This window comes from Melanerpes formicivorus, unplaced genomic scaffold, assembly GCF_026170545.1.
Source record: "Melanerpes formicivorus ecotype bairdi unplaced genomic scaffold, bMelFor1.0.p_v2 SCAF_1, whole genome shotgun sequence".
Classification (NCBI taxonomy): domain Eukaryota; kingdom Metazoa; phylum Chordata; class Aves; order Piciformes; family Picidae; genus Melanerpes; species Melanerpes formicivorus.
This window is the reverse complement of record NW_027142353.1, coordinates 9,601,598-9,628,275: the sequence shown is the minus strand read 5'-3', so window position 1 is coordinate 9,628,275 and position 26,678 is coordinate 9,601,598. Positions and strand designations below refer to the sequence as shown.

The 26,678-nt window shown below is 36.0% G+C and overlaps 1 protein-coding gene across 7 annotated transcripts in view; it reads right to left on the bottom strand.

The window, feature by feature from the left end:
• The window catches only part of LOC137451403 (uncharacterized), a 71,184-nt gene extending 45,097 nt beyond the window's left edge, over nt 1-26,087 (bottom strand). For 4 of the 7 annotated variants that reach the window (XR_010989860.1, XM_068158941.1, XM_068158878.1 and 1 more), the window contains exon 1: nt 26,017-26,087. Coding sequence is in view for 3 of the 7 variants with exons in the window: in XM_068158941.1 (XP_068015042.1) it covers nt 26,017-26,080 (64 nt within the window). In the remaining 4 variants the exon portion in view is untranslated. Of the gene's footprint in view, nt 1-16,834; nt 16,941-26,016 lie in introns of those variants that run through there. The other 3 variants (XR_010989864.1, XR_010989866.1, XR_010989862.1) reach the window with 1 other exon arrangement.
• Nucleotides 26,088-26,678: the final 591 nt, after the last annotated feature.

The window sequence follows — 26,678 nt, the reverse complement described above, 5'->3', positions numbered from 1 at the left end:
AATCTTTACAACTGTCATTCAGAAAAGAGTAACTCTTACATATTTTGAAACTTAATGTATGAAATTAAGAAATTTTTTTTATTTCAGGCTTCCTAATTGATAGAGATTCACAGAATCACAGTATGGTTGAGGTTGAAAGGGCCTGCTCAAGCAGCGCCATCTAGAGCTAGTTGCCCATGGTGGTGTTCAAACAAATTATCCCAAGGATATATACTCCACAGGTTCCCTGGACAACTTTTTCCAGTATTCAGTCATCCTTATAGTAAAAATGTATTTCCTGGTGTTAAGATGGACACTTCTGGTTTAGTTCATGCTTATTGCCTCTGATCTTGTCACTGGGTATCATTGGAAGGAACCTGGCTTTATCTTCTTTATAGTTTTCCCTCAGTTATGAGTATACAACTGCAAGATGTCATGAGATTTCTCTTCTTCAGGATAGGCAATCCCAGCCTTTCCTTTCTCATGTAGCACTGTGAAGGGACTGACTGCAATCTCTTTGCTTGCATAGTTGTTGTGGGACATTGTCCCTTGTTACAGCATGCTCATGCCACAATACTAATAGAAAAAGCTCAGCTCCTCATCACCTTAGTCGTCATCTTTTTATTTTTTTTTTAATTACTTTTAATTCATTTTATTTTCAAATAAATAGCAAATTAATTAATTACTTTTAAGGCAGTATTCAGGATGTACTGCTTACATTTTGCAGTGTTAAACTATTAATTTCTATTTATAATCTATTTATATATTATAATGCAGCGTATTTACTTTCCTGGTTTATGTTTCAGTGGACATATATATTCAGAAAAGCTAGTGTGCATCAGTGCAGTGGGTTGAGATTTCCCCCCAACATTAACTATGCCAGACCAGCTCAGCTGGAAGTAAATGAAAGCTGTATTTACAAGCAAACCCCCCACCCCCTATCCAAAAGGGAGAAAGGAACAGAGAAAAAGTAAGTAGTGGTTAGACTTCACCAAAACAATGCAGCCAAGGTCAAGCAGAAGTAGATTAGTATCCCTTGAGAGCACAAAGTGAGCAGAGAAGGGAAGCCCACAGAATGTTTTGGTACAAGCAGTCTTATGGCAGATATTTCTCCAATGAAATTGTTTAGAATTATCTTTGGTTTTCCTTTTTACACCCAATAGTGATTTATTTACATTTATCTACTTTTCTACTCAAAATCTGTAACAAAATTTTAAAGACATAACCTAAAACACCACATCAGTCTTTTCACTTAGGACTTTCTCTAAAAGTAAGTTAATTTATTTCAACAGTGCTACTTGTGTAGCACATAGTAAAAATAAGAAAAGGCTGAGTCATTTCCAAAGTTGGTGTTTTAACAAAGGGTTTGCCTTCTGTAGATGATGTGTGTCCTTTCTCAAGAGGGCCCTCATCTGCTACTTACTACATTCTTTCATAGGAAAAGCTTTAAAACAGGTCATAGACTTTCTTAGATTTTCTAACTACTTGACAGCATTCATGCAATGAATAAACAGATTTTCTTACTGTTTTAATATAATGTAATAGAGAGATTTCTTAGTAGTTTTAGCATGTCATCATTATACATGTTTCTTAAATATTGTTTTGATTGATAATATTTTTCTGGATCCTTTTGGTTCTTAAAATACAAATCTAAATTTTTTAACCATGAAATACAGTTTGAAAGTCTTTCCTTTAATGTCCAGTTACAGGATATCAGTTATTTAGCAGAAAGGCAAAATTTCAGTAAATATTTCCCAAAACTTGCTATGTGTTATACATTTCAATGCACAATTTTCTGAATTATACATAGATTTCCTTCAAATTGTTTTGTCACAGACTAATATCAACTGAAGCCAGGAAACTAGAAAATTATCTTTGCCTTCCTACACCTATCTGTCATTGAGACAAAAGGGATCAATTAGATCCTGTGCTGGCACCATTAGACATTGAGTAGAAAATGATTGTGCACTTACCCATCTGTATTATTAAAAAAAAATAAATCTCAAAATAAAATCATGAGACTTTATTTTCAGTACTCTGATTGTACTTGTGTTTTGTTAAGTTTATAGATTGGAATGAAAGGCACATGTTACTCCTTTTTCATTGTGCAAGCTATTAATCCACATTTTCTAGTAGAACTTACTGAACACACACTCATGCTTTACCCTGAGTAGGGGGAATAAATTCTAAATCTAAGTTGACTGCGTGATCTGGTCATAAGAGAACTACGTATGTACAGGGCTTAACTTTAGCTTCCAAGGAAGGTTTTCTAGCTCTGCAGGAAAGGACTGAGGGATAGAGGGGGCATTTAAACCACAAGCTGAATTTGATAAGAGTGTGCATCCATGTGAAGGGTGGCTTCAGCAGAAACAGACTGGTGAGAATGGTTATCCATCCTAGGAGCTATTAGAGGCCATGTATGCCCAGATTTGGGAACCCGAGATTAGAGCAGTGCCAACAAATTGGAAAGACTCTAAAAGAGTGCCACTTAGCCTGGAGCACCAGACACACAAGGAGAGGCTGTGGGAGATGGAGCTGTTTAGCCTGGAGATGACACAGAAAGGGAATGTATTGTTATGTTCCAGAACACAAAGTGATGTTGCAATTAAGATAGCACCAGACTTTTCTCACAGGTACACACAAAAGTGCAAGAAAAAATAGATGCACAATAAATTCTGATTAATTATAAGGAAAAGATAAATTTGTGATAGAAGAGGTTGGGCCCAGAGTGGTAATAAAATTTTCATCCTTGGAAAACATTAAAGGTCAGAACTTGTCGGCCTTCAGTCCTTCTGAACTTAGTTCTGCACTCATGTTCTCCAGAGCTCTGTTCCAGTTTAAATTTCTCTGATTTTATGTAATACTAACTTTATCAATTTCATCTTATGTTTCATTTCTTCACAGCTTTCCTTTGATCTATCTAGACTGATGATATAAATCTCTCTGTTGAACATTACCTTTTGTAAAAAGGTACATTTTAAGCTTTGTGATAAATACGATACATTTAATTTGTTTGCTCCTATTTTATATGCCATCTTCATTTTAAAACACAAAGACTGAATGTAATGGGAGTATTGGAGAGAACATTAGATTGTGTTTGCCTTTGGCAGTGAATGAACAAGTTTAGAAGACAGTTTCTAGACTTTAGGGAAGGCAAAAAGAGGAGAAAGGAGTGAGTGAATATGTGACAAATATTTGGGAAGTACAGGGTGCTTACAGCATTACCAATTCTACTTGGAATTTCAAATACAAAGCAGTAAAACTGTCTATAATTTTCACCAATATGAAAATTTCTAATTCTGTCTTGCTCCTTTTGCAACTTTTAAAAATTAAAGTCAATACTCTCCTCTCCTTTCTCACATTCTGTTCTCACTGTTTCTCTCACTGTTTGGAGGTGTGCAATAGTGCTCCAGACTCATTTCATGTCACACACTTTACAAATAAAGGGTAAGTTACTAGTGGTTCCCTTCCACAAAGTTACATTTTTAATTTATGTCAAGTTGTTTTTCCAGCTATAAAGTTGTTGAGACTATAAAATAATATATCTCACTATAGTAAATATTTGGAATATTTGAGTAAATGTTTGAAGTGATTTTGCCAAATCAAGTAGCCTGTAAAATTAAAAATGCTTGGGGTTTCAACTCACAAAGTACATTTATAAACATGCATATGTGTATGTGTGTGCATGTGTGTTTTACACTTCTTTTTCCACAGCTTGGATGTCAAATTTATCCATTAAGCTACTGTGTGAAAAACATACTGTCACAATCATTATTAATTTATGTAATGGAGGTCTTCTGAATTATAAGTAAATTAAACTGATTATTTCTTCCAAATGAGAGAAAAAAAAAATGTATGCCAAAACAAAACCACTCCTCTAAAAAGCATAAGAAACCATTTTCTTTTCATCTAATTAAAATTCATAAATGGTTTGCAGATGACTGAAAACACATTATAGAAAACTAGAAAAAAAAATAAAAACACTAATTTCAATAAATTTCAGCAATAAAATTGCAAAATACCCTGGAAACATTTCCTTGGGCATTTATGAACTAAAGAATTCTTGAATTTACAGTAGTAATAAAGTTATTGCACTGGAGTGTTATACTTGTTTGTGTGAATTAATGTAAATTGCCTAAAACTGAAAGCAAATAAACAGACCAAAAAAAAAAAAAATTAATTCTTTGCACTGTTTCTGCTCAGTTGTGGGGTGACTGAGATTTGTATTTGGTAGGAGATGAGAATCAGCACACACAAGAAAGGACTTTTTTAATATATATGTATAAGAAAAAGTCTGCAGAGGCTATTAGCTGAGGAATGGTACTTTGAATTCTAAATTTCCTTCAGCAATTTAATGGGAAGCATCTTCCATTGGCCTAAGTTCTTTCTCTTTGAGAAAAAGCTTTGCAGTTGCTTTATGGTTATTGTTGTTGTAGCTGTTGGTCTGTTGGCTTTTTTTCAGATTATAGAATACTGTGCAGAATTCACTGTTGTGCAAAGGAGTATATTGCCACTTTCACACTGTTATTTAAATGTAAGTGTTAAAAATATGCGTGGTATTGAATCCTCTGAACAAGTAAGCTATGGGAAACAGTGGAACAGAATGTGATTTGCAAAAGCAGAGGAGAGTGGAACAGAGCTCTGGAGAGCATGAATGCAGAACTAAGTTCAGAAGGACTGAAGGGTCTTTGAAGAGCCCAAAGTTAGCTCTCCTGAAGTCCAGAGTTTTAATCCTACTTATTGCTCTGCTTTTACTACACAGGATCCCAAACTCTGCCATGTCATGGTCACTAAACCCAAGACTGTCCCCAACCTTCACATCCCTAACCAGACCTTCTTTGTTTGGTGCTACAAGGCTCAGCAGCACACCTGCCCTCCTTTTTGACACCTCCACCACCTGTGTCAAAAAGTTATCATCAATGCCCTGAAGGAACCCTGCATGTGCCTAGCTGCGTTGCCTTCCCAGCAAATATCAGTGATTGATGTTACCTATGAGAACCAGGGCATGCAATTGCCTGTAGAAGGCCTTATTGATTTCCTCTTCCTGAATAAAAACACACAATAGTGCCACCAGTATTATCCTGTCCCTTAATTCATACTCATCTACTCTCAAGCAAAGCTTGATAGTTTCCAGTGGCTCTCTCATATAAAGAGCAACTCCACCACCATGCTTACCTGGTCTGTCTTTCCTAGAAAGGTGTTTAGCCATCCATAACAACGCCCTAGCTATCCTACCATGTTGCTGTAATTACAGCGAGATCATGGCCCGAAGACTGTTCTCAGACCTCTATTTTTTTCCTCATGCTGCATCCACTGGTATATGGGCATTTCAGAGAGGTAATCGAGCATGCTGGTTTTCTGGAGCACACCCTTTAGGTGATTTGCAGTCTAGTTCTTATCTTGGAAGGCAGCTAAGGAATATTTATCACTGCTCTGGTTGTTACAGAAGCCTTATGAATACGGGTTTTTTAACAGGGAGCTTGTAAACATTTGAGAAAACACAATGAACCAATTATCCATTTACAACATTTAAGGATTTTTGTTTGCTTGTTTTGTTTGAACTGTCATCCTTTCATCCTTTTTTGTGAGAGCAAGGATAAATTATCCACCAGTTCAGAACTTTCATTTCTCAAGAGCTTAGTTGTTCAGAGGATTCAATACCAAGCATATTTTTAACACATTTAAATAACAATGTGAATGTAACAATACAATCCCTTGCACACCAGCATATTCTGCCCAGTATTCTATAATCTGGTTTTAGGTATGAGCTTCTAAAACTAACATTGATTTAGCATTTCTAACATAGGTTAATTTAATGTGTTCTCTTACTACATAAGAAATGCAAAATCAATAACTCTCTTCTCCCAGTGTAATCCTTATTGAACAAATTAGGATATAGTATGCTTAAGTTAACCACTATAGATTTATTTTCTCAAAAACAAAAGTACTGAAGCTGAAACAGTAATAACAACAACAACAATAATAACAGCAACAACAGCAATAAATAAATAGTAACAACAACAACTTTGGAAGTGTTATTCAGATAAAAGAACTTTTCAGGTATTAAAAACAAAATAAGTGAAAATAGTAAAAATTTTGACTGTTAACAAATGCATTAAAAAAAGGATTAATTTGGTCCACAGTGTCCAAAAGTAACTAGAAATTTACCATTCATGTTAAGCACTAGGAGAAAGCTCTAAATTTAATAAAAAACCTTGATAAATATTAATCTTGGTAATGAAAAAGATATGAATAAGCTGAATATCTCATATTAGTGTCTTGTAATAATTCCAGTGATGACTTTATTATCACTACAATGAATAACTACATCAGTCTCAGCATATTTCACCACAACCTACCCTTCTGCATTGAGTTCATGCTCTCATCATTATTTGATGATAATATAAACAGCGTTTCTCACTAAAGACTTTCAGCCAATTTGATAGCATTCAGCTATGTGATAACATTGATGACAGATATAGTTCCTTTTGTTATTACTCTGTAATAAAAGGAACGCAAAATCCTTGAAGATGATCCAAGATCTAACCTAGTTCTACCATAATTAGATGGATTTCAGCATTCTCAGTATATAAATACCTATGAGGCAGTACCACAATTAATTGTCTCCTTATTCATGTTTCCAGACAGCAGCAAAGACATTTTGCAGAAAGTCTGGTTTGCTCTGGATAAATAATATGAAGAAAGAGACAGAATGGATATTGCTGCAAGAAGATTCTATAAATGTAGAATCATTCATATATATATAGCACAGCTAGATATAAGTTCCTCTAAAGTTATTATTACTGGGCAGTGTTTGAAATTCAACAATTTTTTCTTTATTTTAAATGCATATTGTGTCACTTTCACAATATTGTACTGAACTCTGTAAAGTGATTTGAACAACACTAAATTAGTCTGTGCTTCTGGACTGTTTCATAGGTTAACACAGAAATGTGTCAAACACTTTTACAGATATTTAATAGCTTTATTTCCATATTAGACTAGAGATGGCAAAGCTGTATATATACTGGGAATTTTTAGCTGTTCCTTAAAAAAAATATTTTTCTTCTGTCAAAAATTTAAGAGTTACATCTGCTACAGACCAGAAACCTAGAATCTTAGTTTGACAGATGTCTTACAATCTCTACCAAAGTAGAACAGATGGTTGGATTATAATAATCTTCCAGATTTACCAGAACTTGTAAAATATTTTCTTTCAAACATAATGTAATGAAAAAAAATATGTCTACTTGATTGTTCCCCTCAAAAAGTTTTCTTATCCTCTTCTCCAGTTTGATGTTTTGGGGTTTTATTTTGTTTGTAGGTTTGTGGGTTGGGTTTTTTGTTTGTTTGGTTTTGGGGGGGGGGGGGGGGGGCTGTTTGTTTGTTTTTCTAAATATAGTTTAAACTTTCAAAGCACAAAAATTTTAGGTTTCTTGAAGACAATTCTGCTCCTCCATGAATGCTTCACATTTTCTTTAAATTCCAGTTATCATATGCACCAAAAAGGATTTTTTTTGTTGTTTTTGTTACCTTGATCTACTCAGAAAGTTACTCTTTCAAGAGACTGTTCCAATATTTGACTAAGTTAACTGAAAGTTTCAGGGAATTTTTACTTCTTAGTAAGTGTGTCCCAAGATCATTTTCTCAAACTGGTAAAATATCTCTAGGGGAGATATTATTTCTTAGAAATAATGCAATTCTTAATAGAACATCTACATTGCATTATCTACATTTATATTTACATGTAAAAAAAAATGTGATTATTTCGCTAAACAAAAGGTGACAAAAAACCCCTGCCACATTATAATATTCCTGATATTTTTTTTTTGTCTCTCCTGGACTTTTTTGTTCCACTGCAGCTCCTTCCCAAAACAATCCCAGGTGTGGTTCTGGATCACATCACTGCATAATCACTTCCCCAAAAGCTAAAATTAGATCAAATAGGAAAATTATTTCAGATTTGTTTTCATCTGTTTTTCATACCTCTTTCATAAACAATTTTGCCTGTAATTAATGAAATTAAATTACAAAAGAAATTGCAGAGGGACTTGTGTAATTTTAAAGGAATGTGACACTTCTTTTTAAAGTTTAGAATATGTGCAACTACCACTCACTTCAAAGGTCAGACAAAGTCCAGAAGAGATAATTGTCTTTAGAATGAACAGGCCCATCCTTTCTCTTAAAAAATCATAACTTTCAGTGTTTTGTGAAGGCTTCTCATGGTATTCGAACCTATTTAGACCTTTTATATTATCAGTGCAGAAAATTGGGAATTGCTATAGGGTGATCTATTAGAATTAGAAATATATATGTGGAGATGCTTCCTGCTTTCACTAAACCTTGGATGACTAACTCGACTGAGATGAAATTTATGAGTAAAAAACTTGTGAGCTGAACATTGTCCTAACAATTAATAAGTAATAGCCTGCTAAAATATTTCTTGTTGTTTATACTATAATAAATCAATAAAGTCGAAGTAATTTAGATAACATTAAAGTCTGAAACCTAGCTTTATATCAGTATTGTTAGTTTAAGCTTCAACTTAGCTTCTATAGCACATTGAATATCCTTAGATCTTTCCATGTGTTCCCAAGCAGTTTTCCTTCTGTGTTTCAAAGAGTGTTATATTTCTCATGCTGTGTTCTGAGAGTTCTTGTTATTAAAGATTGTATATAGCACTTAATAAAGTTGTAGCCATCTGCTTCTTTATTATTGTTTTCTCAATGAATTGCAAGAAAAGGAAAACCTAGTGAAATAAAATGCCACACCAACAGTTAAATGATCACTTTGTCCTCAAAGAGGTGGGCTGCAGAAGCAAAGAGAACAAGTTGGGAGAGAGGATTTGTCAATGAGATATAATAATAGGGAATGTATAGTTACTGCTCAGTCTTTACTACACTACCTGCTTATCTGGGTATTGCCAAAGCTAGTCATGACATTAGGTCATTCTCTTCTGATTTATAAAATAATTAGAGGACAATCACAGAGAGATGTGTATTGAATAGGAAATTAAACAATTGGCAATGTGTTTCAGTAAAGAATAATGGAAAATAAAGTGATGTACATCTGAAAAAGAGGAAAAAGAAAGCCAAAACCTAACCAATCCAAACCCAAATAATCAAACAAATGAAAAAAAAAACCAAACCAAAATGCCTCAAACAAAACCAAAACCAAAAAAAAGAAGGAAAACCTACAGGAAGTTAAAGAAAGAAAATTAAGATAAAGGCTTGAAGAAAGATACACTCTAAGAATAATGGTAATGAACAAATGTTCTACAAATTCTGAGGAATGGAAATACTCAATCTTGCCAAAAATCCATAAAGGAGAACTATGAAAGTGGTAATACATTATTTTCTTTCATTAACAGGGACAAACAAAAAAATAATGTTTTAGAGGAAGTGAAGCAGTAGGAGGCATTTTATGGATATTAAAGGAAAAGTTAATCTAAAATTAAGTTTTTTTTTTAATTAATTATGCTGAGGAAGAATGTAGGATTCCTAATATCACAGACAATAGCCAAAGTTAATGTGTCCCAGATGTATGTCAGGCATGATTTTAAACAAGCTTATCATAATTAATAGTATTCCTGAAGTCCTAAAACTAGTTTTGTTCAGTTATTATATCCCCTGTAGCCTCTTACTTCAAAGGCATGACCATTGTCTAATCTAAATGATTCTGTCATACTCCCAGTTTCAGTGATGTTATGCTTTTTTATTAGTTATATATTATATGTTTATGTTGTGGATCTCATTCCAGTAATCAAATTAGGAGCTTAATTTCAATCTGTGATTAAGTACCATATAAATCCATAGATTTCATCAAATATTAAAAGCTTCTTTAAATAAACATATAGTCACTGTCTCTCTAACAAATTTTTCTCAGAACGTGGTGCTCTTTCTTCGGCTATTTTATACCATCATGCCTGAAATACTTCAAAACAAAGAGGGTTGAATATTTATTTATAACAAATATGATAATTATGAATAACCTTTTGAGCACAATCACTGGTATGATGTCACACCACAGTAGGATTAAAAATTACCCAGTCTTAATCATATACTTTTTTTAATGTTTATTACCAAATTGTCCATGTAACATTACAATTTAATGTATTTATTAAGAGTACGTGCAGTATACTCAGCAAAAACCTGAGATTTTATTTGTACTTAATCCATTGAAATAGTCTTTGAAATCTTTTATTTTTAAGTATCTCTGAAGAAAATGAGGAATTACATCTGTTTGCTTATAATAGTTTCCTCCATCAGCTTTTTGGGCTCTTTTCCCTCAATGCAAGGCACTACAGGAACACTTAAATCCCATTAATATGAGACCTTCCATGGTGGATAGAAGTAGTACTCTCTATTTTTCCCCAAGGATAGTGTTCTATTACATCACTTACTTTCAGAATTAAACAACTTGTGTTAACGCATGTAAATCAGTAACACAGACGTGCAAATCTGTACAGTCTCACAACATGGCAGTGTTTACCAGGGATGCATCATTAAACAACTTGAGGGCTGGCAACATGCCTCAGTAAAATATTTGAATTTTTCGTTGTTTCATTTTTCAAGTAGTTCATGTGTAGTTTAACAATTCAGAGCTATCCTGTACTCCTACTGGCAAAATGTTATTTGACTTCATTAACTGCAGCCAGGACCATAATAATTCTTTCTTTATTCCATTAACTCAGTATTTTATTTATTTGTTTGTTTGTTTATTTATTTATCTATTTATTGGGAAATACAGATTTAGGAGCAGAGGTTAGGAGGTGCCATGAGTCTGTATTAAGTGAAACTGAAGGATGGTACACTGAATTCATTAGTGGTTTGTGCGTCCTACTAAGAGACAGCTTAGAAAAACTACCTCCCTCACAGTGCAGAGCAACATTTTATGTGTTGCATTGTGGAGATATTCTGGAAAATAAGGTTCTGTTTCTGTAAGTAAATAATTCCTGCATTAAAAATAACGATGCAAAAAAAAAAAAAAAAAGTGTTATGGTTTGGAGCTGGTAGCTTAGCTTAATGTCTTAGTTATAAACAAGAATACAAACTTTCTGGACATCTTTGGGTAAAAGGTAAATAAAATACCATTGGGTACAAAAGAGTAACTACTGATTTTTCTATATCCTTCATTGGCTCACTAATTTTTTTCTCTTTTTACTTCTTGTATCTGTGATTCTGCTTTGCATTTTTCCCTTATCTGTTTCCTGACCTTCTGCTGGCTCAATATTGTGTCTGTGAGGTATCAGAGAAAGGAGCAGGGAGAAGGCTGCAAGCAGTCTCCCTGGGACCATCCAGGGGGGTGATTCTGTACAAGTGGATCCTTGTATTTGTATTTTTTCTGATTTGTAAATATATTTTGTACATATTAATTGCTTTTTATAATTCTAAATTTTAGTTTCTCTTTTGTAAATATAACTTTCATTTTGCTTTCTGATTTTAGTGGTTTGTTTTTTTAAAATTTACTCTAAGGGTAAATTCCAGTTAGATGGGGGGGTGATTTCCACCTACACCAAATAGACACTTAAAGACCTGTAGTCAAGAGGACAGATCTGTGAACTGTGAAACACTTGATTCTTTCCAGAGACTCACTGAAAGTCAATGGGTAGCTCACCCTCTTTGGAAGCTGACAAACAGGGAAAGCATGAGTTAAGTAGTAAATCCTACTGGGCAACCCAATATCAAGGAACCTGGTAAGTCATCAACGATTCATACATATATTTCAGAAAAGGACAGGAGATCCTGTGCTCCCCAGCCAAAAGGAGAGTGTTCCCAGCGTGCTCAGAAGAAACTTGAACATCACACTCATAATTCTAGGGGAAGCCTCAATAATGAAATACGTATCTATATATAAACTATCTAACTTATGCTACCTCTTCTGTTAATGAGAAAAATAGGTGTCTTTTTCATATCAGAGTAGATAACTGAAATAGCTCAAATAAATTAAACCTCTAGAAGTCCTTACTTGACTTGATTAGAATGTTTGCTAAAACAGTTAAGTACTATGGCTTAAAAATAGGGTAAATCATTTCAATGCAGTTTGTGTTGTTGGTTTGGTTGTTTTTTGTGTTTTTTTTTTTTCTAGTTGTAAATTGCAATGTAAAAAAACTACTGTCATAGATGGATGGGGAGGGTAATTATGCATGCATAATTACGACAAAATCACCAGGGAAATCAGCACATAATGTAAACCAGAATTTCCTCTACTTTCATGATGACAAGAAAATCAGAAGGGAAATTCCCATATACCTCTCAAAAAGCAGTATTTTTGGCTATTGAAAACATGAAGAAAAAGTCTCTGCATCTCCTACATGTTTTCTGCTGTTGAAGGTAACAGATTTAGACAAATATAAAATGTTATAAGCCAGCCTAATTTGTCAAGTAAAGTGGTTTTTACTTATGAGTGATTGCAAAATAAAATAATGAAGGCATGAATCATAAATCACAAATCAGAAACTACCTCAGTAGTGAGTAGCAGCAGCAAGAGTTAGAAAGTAATAGGACCAGAAGGTAATGTATGGAAGGGTTCTGATTGCCAAGCCCTTAGGGAAAGGCTCAGTAAGGTTTCCACTTAGCCATTCATTTTTTTTCCACTTGTTAGTTAATGCAGTTTAGTGCAAGAATAAAATAATATTTATATATATATATAAAAGAAACAATAAGCTGGTCTCTGATACCATTATATTGTCCACAATTTGACCATATTTCATTTGAATGAAAGAAGATTACTCATCAGGAAAAAAAAATCCTTAAAGGGTGATGAAGTCCAGCCATTATTGAAAGCCTTTAAAAAGGAAGAGGTTTCTTTTGCAAGGGAGGAGGGGACAGGTGTAGGCCCAGGTGAACCTCATGAGGTGCAATAAGAGCAACTGCAGGGTTCTGCACCTGGGCTGGAACAATCCTCTCTATCAGTACAGACTGGGAGAGGAGGTGTTAGAAGGCAGCCCTGTGGAAAAGGACTCAGGGGTGCTGATGGATGAGAAGCGGGATATGAGTGGACAGTGTGTACTTGCAGCCCAGAAGGCAAATCACATCCTGGGCATCATCAAAAGATGCATTACCAGCAGATCCAGAGAGGTGATTCTGCCTCTTTGCTCTGGTGAGACCTCACCTGGAGTAATACATCCAGGTCTGGAGCCCTCAGTGTAGGACAGACATGGACCTGATGGAGCAGGTCCAGAGGAGGGCCATGAGAATAATCAGGGGGTTGGAGCACCTCTGCTACAAGGACAGGCTGAGGGAACTGGGGTTGTCCATCCTGGAAAAGAGGAGGCTTTGATGAGACCTAATAGTGGCCTTCAGTAGATGAAGGGGGCCTAAAAGAAGGATGGAGTGAGACTATAAAGGCCTGTAGTGATAAGACAAGGGGTAATGGCTTCAAACTAGAGAAGAGCAGATTTAGATTGGATATTAGGACCATGTTCTTTACAATGAGGGTAGTGGAACACTGGAATAGGTTGTCTGGGGAAGTGGTTGTGGCCCCATCGACAGAGATATACAAGTGCGGCTCAACAGGGCTCTGGGCAGCCTAGTCTACTTGAGGATGTCCCTGCTCTCAGTACCCTGGGCGTATCGAGACCAACAGTCCATGTAAATATTCTCTTCAAGATTGAATGAACATAAGAAGTTTCATGCCAATATTTTGCTTAACCATTATTTTTTTGCCCTGAAAAGTCACCATCTTTACTGGTAGTAAAATGCAACAGATGTAAATATTTTTATTTTAATGTATTTTCAAATGTTATATGGTCTAGGAATTAAATTAGGTAAGACCCTCTTTTAAAGCAAGTGTTCACATTTCTATGCAGAAGACCTCTGCTGACTCCACAGTAGAAAATATTTTTAGGAATTTTTCAGACTGAATGTAAAAGCAGGTTTTCCAGATTCCCCCATATTATAACTAACATCCCAAACATCTTGGGAAGAAGAGAATGAAGAAATGTTGAAGTTTAAAGCAGAATGAAAATTAAATGTTCGACACAACCTATGCTTACTGTATTGCAACTCCAGTCAATTTCACAGATTAATATTACAGTCACTTATCATAGATGAACCTAACAAATGTCAACCTTTTAATTCTACCAAGACAGAGATACTATCTCCCCCTTTTATTTTTTGCATCCATGAAATTGATGGATTATACATCAATACAAACACTCTAGCATGCAGGGTTCATACATAGTGCTTACTCCTACAGATTCCCATATTTGCCTCCTTTGTGAAAGAAATCCCAGCTTAATGTGCAGCACAAGAAATGCTTGTCCAATATAACAGAACGAACAAGCAGAACACTACTTAATTAATGCCACACTGCATAACACTACTATTCTGACCTTTGAAGACAGAAAGATAAGACGTGGGAGTTCATTTAACAGTGTCCTGTGTAATTGAAAGTAGCTGCAGTGTCTTTTATTTTCAATAATAAATTTCATTTGAGAAAAACTTCTTCAGTGTTACAAGTGACATAAATATTGTCACATTTTTCAGAGATGAGCAGTCGACTTTGACATCTTAGTTTTGGAATTGTATTATGCAATCATTTGTTACTTTGCCACTGGCAACCATTTGCCACTTAAGAAATGCACAATGAAGCATTAATCTAGACAGTTGCATTTGAAGTTGACATCAATGGGAAGAGCAAGTTCTGTTCCTGAAGAATGCAGAAAATCACACATCTACCAAAATAAGCATTTGAGAATTATCTACTTTTCACATTCCATGGAATCACATAACTTTATTTATGGCTGGTGTATACTGTATGTATTAAAGAATTCAAAGTTCTCACTAGCAGCTCTTCCCCTTTCTCCTTCGTACTCATGTAATCCAGCAGTCACATAATAATGTTGGTGTCAGGAGAGAAGAATCTGTTTCTTTTTTTCCATACTGCACTGCCCAGGCAATATATCATATACTGCATTTGTGTATCAAATACTCTTTTCAGAACTGAAAAATACTAAACCCTTCAGATTGCAGAGGACTTATATTTTTAATCCAGAAAAGATTGCCACTTACATCTGTAAACAGACCTGTTTCAGTAAAAGCATTTACCCCATTAAAAACAAAACAAAACAAAACAAAACAAACCCCTAACATAAGATAACCATAGAATAATTCTTATACATTAATTTGTACTTAATCTGAAGGTTACTTTTATTTCTATCTAAAAGCTTTAAAACCTGAAATCTTGACACTCTGCTCCTCTTCAGTCAATAAAATATCTGTTCTCTTTATAATGTTACCTTCGCTTATATGAGTGTCTGCAGATAAAGAGACTTCTAAGACAGATTTCCTCTCAGTTTTTGTATGTTTACTGTAAGAATGCAGAAAAAAAAAAATAGGAAACAAGACTAACAAAAAACATGAAGCAAGTAAAAAATGCTCACAGTGATAAAAATCAATAATTGGTGCCAAGAATGGTTTCATCTGTAATGACTAGGATGTATGTAAATGGTATTTTTACTGAAATTGCTAATTCACAGAGAACTACTAGAGAGAATGCAACAGAGAGCCACAAAGATGATTAAGGAACTTGAGCATCTCCCATATGAAGAGAAGGTGATGGAGCACTGGAGCAGGCTGCCCAGAGAAGTTGTGGAGTCTCCTCTGGAGACATTCAAAACCCACCTTGGTGCATTCCTCTGCATATTACCCTAAGTGATCCTGCTTTGGCAGGAGGGTTGGACCCAATTATCTCATGAGGCCTCTTCTAACCTCTAATATACTGTGATACTGTGATAAAACATCTGCTTAAGCAGAGGACGCAGCAAGTTTTCAATGCACTGTACAACTATAATCTTATGTAAGAAAATTCAATCCAATATAAGATAAAAGAGAGCATTTTGTATGCACAGCAGAAGATGTTAGTTATGGAAGTAATAGTTGTGCATAGGGATTTCAATAGTGACAAAAGGAGCAGCTTCAACAGTGACAGAATAACAGATGAAAATTCTGACTTAGTCTAGAATACTTACAGATTCTTATAGTTTAGTGAAGAAAAACAAAACAAAACCCTAAGGGCTTTCCTTTACTTGGAATAAATACCTCAGAACTGAATTCTCAAAGTTGGTTATTATGGTTTTTTATCCTAAAAACACTCCAAACCAACTGCATTCTGAATAAAAGTAGGAATCTAAAGAGGAATTACCAAAATGCGTGAAGATATCAAGCACACTAGCTTAAATACTAAAGAAATTTTGAAGCCTGTAAATAAAAAAGACATATAAGATTGGCAGCAAGAATCTACACAGGAAGCTGTTGCTATTTCAAGTACTTGCTTGCAAAGTTTCACAAGCACTGAAAATAGGAATGCAGTGGGGTGCAGGGTAATCATTACTAGGGAGATCCTCAGGCCAGGGAGAAAGAACACAAAACCAACAACAATGGCTAGGTGTGTAAAATACTCTTTTATCTTTTCTCTCCCCCTCCTTTTCTTCTCTATTTCTGAATTTTCTCGAGGCTAAATTCATGTCTCCTACAGGATTAAAGCTTTGGCACAGACACTGATCTTTCTTCTTTTAAACAGTTTCTCAGTGTACAGATATTAACTGCATGTGCTTTGAGCGGGTCACAATGGAAAGAAACTTTAATCTAAAAAAATCCCATTGACTGCAGTACATGGCAATATCTGGAAAGATACAGATAATAAAATCTCTGAACTGAATTAACTCGGTTTCAATAGTGTATGTTCTTCAGTATGGAAAGGAAACATGAAACAGTGAATAAGACAACAGTATTACTTCCATGTTTGCTATAGTAAACTGCCTGTCCTCTTACAAACATACAGATGGATTAGGAATAATGTACAGATTTGGAAGCTGGGGAGAGAAAGGAAAACAAGTAAAAGCTTCGGTTACCTGGAAATTCTTCTTCAACTGTGTCAAAGTTAGGAATGAGCCAGCTTCTCTGAGATTGGAGAAAACATCCCTAAATATATTACCATACACAGACAGTGCTTGTACAGACCATGTTGCAACTGATTTGTCATTTAGTGTGTCATCTACTTCCAAAACTGTAATATGACTAGAGGATTAAGAAGGCCATTTGCCAGCACAAGATTCTACTGTGAGAACTTACACTGCAAATGAGTCAAATTCAGCTTTGGCTTGCGTATCTGCAAATTAAAACATTTTACACTGTAGTGGTAGGAACATCCTTCACAGCACGTATCATTCACTTGCATTCCCCACACCAAAGTCAAAATAACATCACCACAACACCAACAAATTTGAACAATTACCTCGTACTCCTTCCCTTGCTCATCACAAGAACACAATTATCCACAGTTATTTGGCCACAGATATTTGAAATGCAGTATTTATGTATGCTATTAAATCTTTCTCACAAACCTTACAGCTCAGGGAGCTGTAAGAAGCAGAAACAGACTGTTTCACCAGATACATGGCAAATTTTGTGGATATATTGAGGCTAGTATTGATTAAAGAAAGTCATTAATATAATGATAGTATTAAGTCTCACATACAAACAAACAAGATGGAATTTTCATGTAGCCTTTAAAATGGCTTCAAAAAACTTTAAGCAGTTTTCTGTTTAGTGCATTTGTCTGCAAATGCCTTTGTTAAATACAGACATGATAAAATATGCTGTTCAGGAAGGTTTCTTAATTCAGTTCAGCTATAATGAACCTAATTGATGTACGTTTTGATGTACGTTTAGTATTTAATACTAAAATGTACCGTCTGTTGGTTACTTGAATAAAAATGAAGTCAGTGTGACTTAGCACTAATTTCCACTAAAGGGTCCTTATGTTTACACAGTTAACTGGGATTTTCAGCTCAAGATCTCCCTTGCTAGTCCATTTAATGTAACTATAGATACAGAGGGATTTTTCATTTATGAAATCTGTTCAATAAAATATTATCTACAGTTATCTACAGATATTTTTCTCCCTCTTCTTTTTGAGATAAATGGGGAAACTTGCTCTGTAAATGAACTTGAAGGTCAGAGATTCAGAGACATCAAAATTATTGGGAATTTATCTCCTATGCAGAGAAAGTGGGAATAATTACTTAGTCCTTACAAGGATCATTGATATCATTCTCAATCTCCTTTTTTCCCCATTGATAACACATTCATTTCTGTGGACATACCAACTTATTTATGTGAAAAGAAAGTTTTTACCTTCCAAACTACTTGTAGAAAAGAGGGTAACTGTGGCAAGTTGATGTGTTACAGTAATTTGGCAGGGTCATAAATTCATAAACTCTGTGGTGGGTTGAAATACCCCCCAAAATAAAATTTGCCAGACCAGCTCAGTGGAAAGAAAATTAAGCTGCATTTACAAGCACACTACAATCTAGAAATATGAAATTCAATGACTGTGTACAAAATATACAATATTTACACACATTTACAATTTATAAGCAACACAAGTACCCCACCAGATAAAACCAGAGGGTTACCAACAGCTTCCTCCTCTTCCCCCTCCTTCCCCTCTGTACACAGGACAAGAGAAAGAAAAGAACAGATGGTAGCTTGTTAGTACTTAACCACAACATGAATGCAGCCAAGGTTAGGAAGAGCCAAGCAAAAGCACCAGCTAGTATCTGCCAAAGTGAAGAAGCCAAAAAGAGAAAAAGTTGGTTTATACAACTAATGTTATGCTAGTTATCAGATCAATGGGATTATTTAGACCATATCATTATTTTCCCTTTACATCCAATGGTAATTTATTTAAATTCTACCATTTTTCTACTCAGCCTAAAACTGCCACACTCCGTAATTACATTTTTAATATTAATTGTTTCAATATATCTAGAAAAACATAATGCCATGCAAATTCATTTGAAAATCTGAACAACTACACCTGCAACAATAGATTTGCAACCTCAAACTAACTGATTAAAAAATGTGTTTCAGTTTGGAATTATGAGTTTTTAAAAATAAATAAGAACATGTTTCTAGATACTGGTTGTCCTCTGTAATTTTGGTAGTCTATGACTGAAAGCATGCTCCACTCACCACTCAAGTTTTTTCCCCAGTGGAAATTCTGGCCACAGTATCCATGATCACATTTCTAAGATAAAACATTGTTTGTGCAAATACCTGGAGTCCTGCTCTAACAACCAGGTTCTATGTAATACCCATATGTCATTAGAAAACATCAAACACACAAAGGAAGCAGCCAGTGAAAACAGAAATATTTCATTTCCTTCCTGTATTCCAGCATGGACCTTCTATCTGCTTCGCACTGAAGGGCACCTGAGTCTGCTTCAATAACAAAATTGTCTCCAGGATCTCTGTAGCTACCAAATCTGTAAAAAGCAGGGTTTCACAGTTAATTAAGGAGAGATGAATGCAAACCAGAGACTGAATGTAAAATATGTGAATACATTACATGTTTCCCCAGCTTGAGATGACCCAGCTGACGTTCCTTCTCTAAGATTGTGTAACTCAGGATTTTTGTACTGTTCCTGGTTTATTAATTGAACTCCACCTGGCCCACACACTTTTCACATTACAATGCATACGTGACTTCAAGGTGCTTCCCATTGGGCTTACAGGGGTTGATACTGAGTGACCTCTGCCTCTTACAGTCGACCAACACACACCTTGGACAATTGCTATCTCATTAGGCAGAGCTGACGCATCAAGCTGGTCATTTACAGTATCACAGTATCACCAAGGTTGGAAGAGACCTCGAGGATCAGCGAGTCCAGCCTGTCACCACAGACCTCATGACTAGACCATGGCATCAAGTGCCACGTCCAATCTCCTCTTAAACACTCCAGGCATGGTGACTCCACCACCTCCCTGGGCAGCCCATTCCAATGATGAATCACTCTCTCAGTGAATAACTTTATCCTCCCCTCGAGCCTAAACTTCCCCTGGTGCACCTTGAGACTGTGTCCCCTTGTTCTGGTGCTGGTTGCCTCGGAGAAGAGACCAACCCCTTCCTGGCTACAACCACCTTTCAGGTAGCTGTAGAGGGCAATGAGGTCACCCCTGAGCCTCCTCTTCTCCAGGCTAAACAATCCCAGCTCCCTCAGCCTCTCCTCATAGGGCTTGTGCTCAAGGCCTCTCACCATCCTCATTGCCCTTCTTTGGACATGTTCAAGTGTCTTAATGTCCTTAAACTGAGGGGCCCAGAACTGGACAAAGGACTCAAGGTGCAGCCTAACCAATGCAGAGTACAGGGGCACAATGACTTCCCTGCTCCTGCTGGCCACACTATTCCTAATGCAGGCCAGGATGCCATTGGCCCTCTTGGCCACCTGGGCATACTGCTGGCTCATGTTTAGGTGGCTGTCAATCAGCATCCCCAGGTCCCTCTCTGTTTGGGAGCTCTCCAGCCACTCCGACCCCAGCCTGTAGCTCTGCATGGGGTTGCTGTAGCCAAAGTGCACCACTCGGCATTTGGACTTGTTAAATGACATCCCATTGGACTCCACCCATCTGTCCAGTCGGTCGAGGTCCCTCTGCAGAGCCTTTCTACCCTCTAACTGACTAACATCTGTTCCTAACTTGGTGTCATCTGCAAACTTGCGGATGACTGACTCGACCCCCTCATCCAGATCATCAATGAAGATATTAAAGAGGATGGGGCCCAGCACTGATCCCTGGGGGATGCCACTGGTGACTGGCCGACAGCTGGATGTGGCACCATTCAACACCACTCTCTGGGCTCGGCCCTCCAGCCAATTCCTAACCCAGCACAGAATTTAGTGGTCCAAGCCACGAGCTGACAGCCAGCAGTTTGCTGTGGAAGATGGTGTCAAAGGCCTTGCTGAAGACCAGATAGACCACATCCACAGGCCTCCCCACATCCACCAGACGGGTCACCTTATCATAGAAGGAGATCAGGTTGGAGAGGCAGGACCTGCCCTTCCTAAATCCATGTTTACTATGATCTTATCTTTGTTGAGACACTTTTAATGTTCTTTAGATAATCTCCATGTTCACAAGGTGATTTTCATGTTCACAAGACAATTCCCATAAATGTATTTACTGATAACTGCTATATTAATATACACTAATATGCATATATAGACCAGTGTATGGCTATAGTTAAGCAATTTAGAAATAACTTGGTAGAGGAGGAGCTTCAAAAGAAGTCCTGGAATTTTTAAGGTCTGACCTCTAATAACTTCAAAGCTTTATTTTCTATGAAATAACTAGAAGTGCTCATTGTGTTAAACAAGTGGCTTAAGTACTTGACAACTCACTTTTTTCCGTGCTTGAAAACATCAGAATCCAAATCTAAATCCCTTGCAAACCATTCATTACAATCCACTTTGATTATAAGCATGAATTATCTTTGTTAAATATAGAGTGAAAGATAATCAAGTGTTAGACAGGTTTATTTTATTGGAGAGAATGAATTGAAAAATAGAAAGTGCCAGCACTAAGAAGAGGAAATGGGTGAGATATATTTGCAGAATGTTAGGAAATATATGCAAAAATGCAGCTAGGGAGAAAAAACATTTTCCAAAACTATGCTTCAACAGAATACTGGATAAGACTACAGAAATCCTACAATCAGACTGAGAATCTCAGAAGCAGTTTTGGGTCTTGTAGAAGAGCCATAGTTGTTATGAAGCATTGCTTAACAATACATTGGCATTCTTATACCATGAGAAGCATCCAAAGAAAGTTTCACAAATGGGTAATGTAAAACATGTGGCTAGGCAGAACCTTTCAGAAGTATGGTATAAAGCCATTCACAGTCTTTATTGGGAAGCATAATTAAAGCCATTTTTTTGTGACTTCCAAATACTGTCTGGCTGGCAGTAGCAGTCACAGGTTCAAGTTCTCCAGAAAATTCTGTGTGCTCCATGCATAGAAAGTTAGACAAAATTTTCTGTTTGTCATGATCTGATCTTATTCTGGATAGATTTAATTAAGGTACACTATATTTTTTTTCAGGCTAAAACATGCCCAGCATTTCATCTGAATTGCCTTTATGAGCTTTTATTTTCCCAGGTTTCTACAAAAAAAAATCTAGGACTGATCATTTTACTTTCTTTAAAATGAACATAAATGTGTTAACTTTGACTTTAGTTCCTTTTGTCTGCCAGCAGGAAGGCATTCATGTGTGTTTCAGAGAACAAAAATCAAGATACCTGCTGTGTTGCTCACCGTGGAAACGGGGAAGAAAATCTAAGAACTGCTATAGCAAGAATAGTTGCTATTGCACCTGGAGACTTTGAAGTCAATTGTTCAATGGTTGTTTCTTGTACAATTTTAAAAGCTAATGTCTGTGAACAGGAGGGAGCCTCCAAACAAACTACAGGTTTAGATATCTCACAATAGCTCTTTTCTCTCCTATTCCCTAGTGCAAAATGCTGTATCAACAGCATAGGAGGTGTGAATTCAGGTGCTGGAATAAAGGAGAAGAACTGAGTATTTAGCCACTCTGCATGTCATAGTTTGTCATGTCATGATGATGCATGTCACAACCCACAGAAGTAGTTGTATGGTTCTGAAATCAGCAAACAAAAAAAACCCAACAACAACAACAAAATCCCCTCAAAACCCAACTAACCAACCAAAAGTAAAACAAACCAAACAAACAAACAAAAAAAAAAAAAAAAAAGAGGAAGAAGAGGAGGAAGACAAAGGGGAAGATGAAGAGGAAAGCAGGTAAAGAGGACACACACACACACACACACACACAAAAAGAAAGGCCAGCTCAGGAAAGCCCTGAAGGATTGAGCAGTTCCTTCGTTTCCCTTGTAGCCAGTAACACCTGCAACTGGACACTGTTACAGGCAAGGTATTCTATAGAATGTTCAAAAACACTGACTTAATTCTGCTCACACTGCACTCCATAAAAAAAAAATAAATGCATTTTGTTTTTAAAAATATACTAAACATACCATTTAGTGACTGGAATTGTCAAAATTATAATGGCATATGGAGACAGAAATATCCATTCTTCTCACATCAGATATAAACAAAATATGACAGATGAGGTGAGAAGGCTTCTCCACATTCTGATAACTTGTGCAAAAATAAGTTGTTGGTTTTTTCCTAGTAAGAAAGTGTTTAATATTCTTCAACTACAAGGTGTGGTGAGTTGAAGTTTCCCCCCAGCATTAACTTTGCCAGATCAACTCAGTTAGAAGCAAACGGAAGCTGTATTTATTTACAAGCAAAAACTACACTCTACAATGGAATGCAATGAATAAGTACAAATGATACAGTATTTACAACATTATACGGATATTTACAATTAGCAAAACACAGGACATCCCCCTGGTCAGAGACCAGGGAAGCCATTCCACTGTGCCCCCTCCCCAGCACCAAGGGAGAAAGGAGCAGAAGGAAAGTGGGTTAGACTTAACTAAACAACACAGCCAAGGTCAGCCAACAAGCAGGTTGGCTTTTACAATCTCTCCTGAGCAAAGCAAACAGAGAGATCAGAACAGAGAAAGAATTGTTTTGGTACTAGATATTTATCCAGTGAATTTGTTTAGAACAATCTTTAGTTTTCCTTTTCACATCCAATAGTGATTTATTTATATTTTTCTACTTTTCTGCTCAAAATCTGTAACTACATTTTAAAGGCACAGCCTAAAACCACCACAGAGGCATAGCAAGACATCAGCACTGTTAAGAGGGAGTATATTGTAAAAGTCTCTTAATTTACTTCCTGTCATGTTTGGAAAGGACTAGAAATTATTTAAAATAGTCATATGGTAGTCAAAGATTTATTTTTCTATATTCATAGGGAAAATGTATGTGGGACTTTCTAGTAGAATCCTTGTCACAATTACGCATAAATTCTGATTCCATATTTCAAAACTAGTTTGCCTTTGGTTTGAATTTTTTAATGGGTAGTTTTTTTGTAGAAGACATTTTTCTCTCTTTGGACTTCTCACCTTTGGAAGTATTTGGGATCATATGAGTTCTTAAAATGCTAGTTACGGACCCTGGGTATCTTAAACAAAAACAAATAGATGTTTGACAAAGAGAACATAAAACACATTTGCCATACCTATATGCATAAGAAACACTTTGAACAAGATAAAACTTGTTACAAAGATACTGAGATACTGAATCACTAATTCAACAAACTGATTTTTTTAATGCATGTACACTTCAGTAGAGAAAAATGGCCTTCCAGTATCTGAAGGGGGGCCTACAGGAAGGCTGGGGAGGGACTTCTCAGGATCTCAGGTATTGATACGACTAGGGGGAATAGAATGAAGCTGGAGGTGGGGAGATTCAGGCTGGACGTGAGGAAGAAGTTCTTCACCGTGAGAGTGATGAAGCCCTGGAATGGGTTGTCCAGGGAGGTGTTTAAGACCAGGCTGGATGAGGCTCTGGCCAGCCTGATCTAGTGTGAGGTGTCCCTGCCCATGGCAGGGGGGTTAGAACTAAATAATCCTTGTGGTCTCTTCCAACCCTGACTGATTCTATGATTCTATGATTCTATGAAATAAAATATAAACTTTAAAGATAAACAATATTGTGCAGCTGCACAATAAATACAACCATGTACAACAGTGTCAACTGATTTGCTTAGCTGACACGAATGGTTGATTACCTTTCCCTTCCTGTGATCTGCAAAATCCTTCACAATATGAAATAATATGCTACACTGGGTAGGACAATAGCTTTATAATTCAAAGAGGCTTGGAAGTATGTATATGAGCCCATGCAAGAATTCATCAGCCTAGTTGCATTTTCTTGAGTCTTCATAAAATGATAAATTTAATATAAAATTTTATATTAAAATAAATGCAATTAGTAATTCTTCAACATATTCTCAACATTTTGCATGTGATTCTCAAAATAATGCAAAATATCTTGCAAGTATAATATGCAAAAAAAACACCAAGCACTTTGTCTTATTCTCTAGAGTTAAATAATTTTTATTCAAAGTCTTACTTCTTTTTTTTTGTTTGTTTGTATTTCAATCTGCAGTGGCATCAGTTACCTGAAATTACAGTCAAAGGAAAATATTTCACAAGGAAAGAAGGAAAATTAAATATACATATAATCCATACTGGCCTTTGTGTTCCTTCCCTTGTATATTCTGAATACTGATATTTCTGTCCTCAGCATTTCACAGAAGTTCAAACTGGTTCCAAGAAATGTGTAAGTACTAAGTGATGGAAAATGCTTAATTTTTTTTTTTTTTTAATTAATTATTCTTGGTTGTTTTGGTGTGGTTTTTTTTTTTTTTAAGTGATAAAATCTGTTGTTAAATAAGGTAATGAGGTAGTTTCAGGCTGTGCCTGGAAAATTTTTCATAGATCTTGAACAGAAAGTACTAGAATGTAAATGAATTATCATTTGTGAAAAGGACAATAATAATAAGCTCTAAATAACCCCATTGGACAGATAAAAAACATGAGCTAGTTGTGTACACTGACTTTCTCTTTTCAGCTTCTTCGCTCTAGCAGATACTAGCTCTGGCTTCTTCTGGCTTTGCTGACTTCGGCTGAATTGCTTTGTGGCGGCTGAGTATCTAACAACTCTCTGCTCTTCTCTCTCATCTGTCATGAACAGGGGGGTAGGGAATGGAGCGGGGAAGGGGAAGCTGTTAGTAGATTCCCCTGGTTTGTCCAGGGGGGTTCTTGTGCTGTTTATAGATTGCAAATACCTGTTAGTATTGTCTATTGTACATATTCATTGCATTTCATTTTAGATTGCAGTTTTGTTTGTAAATACAGCTTCATTTGCTTTCAACTGACCTGGTCTGGCAATTTTATGTTGTGGGGAATTTTCAACCCACCACAGCTTAAAAACAAAAACAAAAAAAAAAAAAAAAGAGGGAGAGTTAAGAAGTAGTTTTAAAATCGGAATTCCAGGTATTCCAGGTAAACTGAGTGTTGAAGAAAAAATGTTTTTTAGAAGACTTTGATTTTAAGTTAAAAACAAAAAAAAAAAAAAAAGACAGACTGTAAAATAAAACTTCACCCAGAATTTAAATGAGAAAATGAAAATGAGTTTTTCCCTCCTTTTTGTCAATTTATTACACATATTTTGGACAAGAACATGTCTAGTCCACCAGAAGAGACACTTGAGTACTGACTAGAGGACTACCAATTTCACTGTGAAAGCTTACCAAAGTCTCTCCATCTTCTGTTTCTTGAAATTCCATTTTCTGGAGGAAAATAATTGAAGTTCATGAGCAAATACAGAGGCTCTGCATAGATCAGAAGGACTGGCAGGAAGAGCTGGTTTGAATAGCAAGCCCAGGCTTGACACATACATGAAGTATGGAGTTATAACACTGTAGATAGAATTCTGCTTGAGGAAATTAGGCTGAAGAATCTTCTTTCTTGCTACACTCTTTGAGGAGCACAGAACCTAAATTGGTCCCTTTAACACAAGGGCAATGTTTGTCAGAACAATGTTTCTCTGTGAGAAAAGGGCAGTTACTTCCACATAGTGATCTCAGCTTATGAGAAGTGTTCATAGAACTACTACAACTTTCCCCTTTAATTACACAGCACATTTCTAAAGGCTTTCCAGCCTCTGATGTTACTACCAAGCAATGAGCATTAAACACTCATGAATAAAGAAACTCCAAATAAATATCAAAAAAAGACTCATAGCAACACAAAGAACTCTTATCACCTGCTCCCCTCCCAGATGACAATCACATTTCTGGGATGTACTTACATGCTAAAATGATATTCTGTGTTGGTCCAGTGGACCCAAAGTTAATGTTTCAAACATTCATTAATGAAAATCAATACCTGGATATGATTTTATATGAAAATA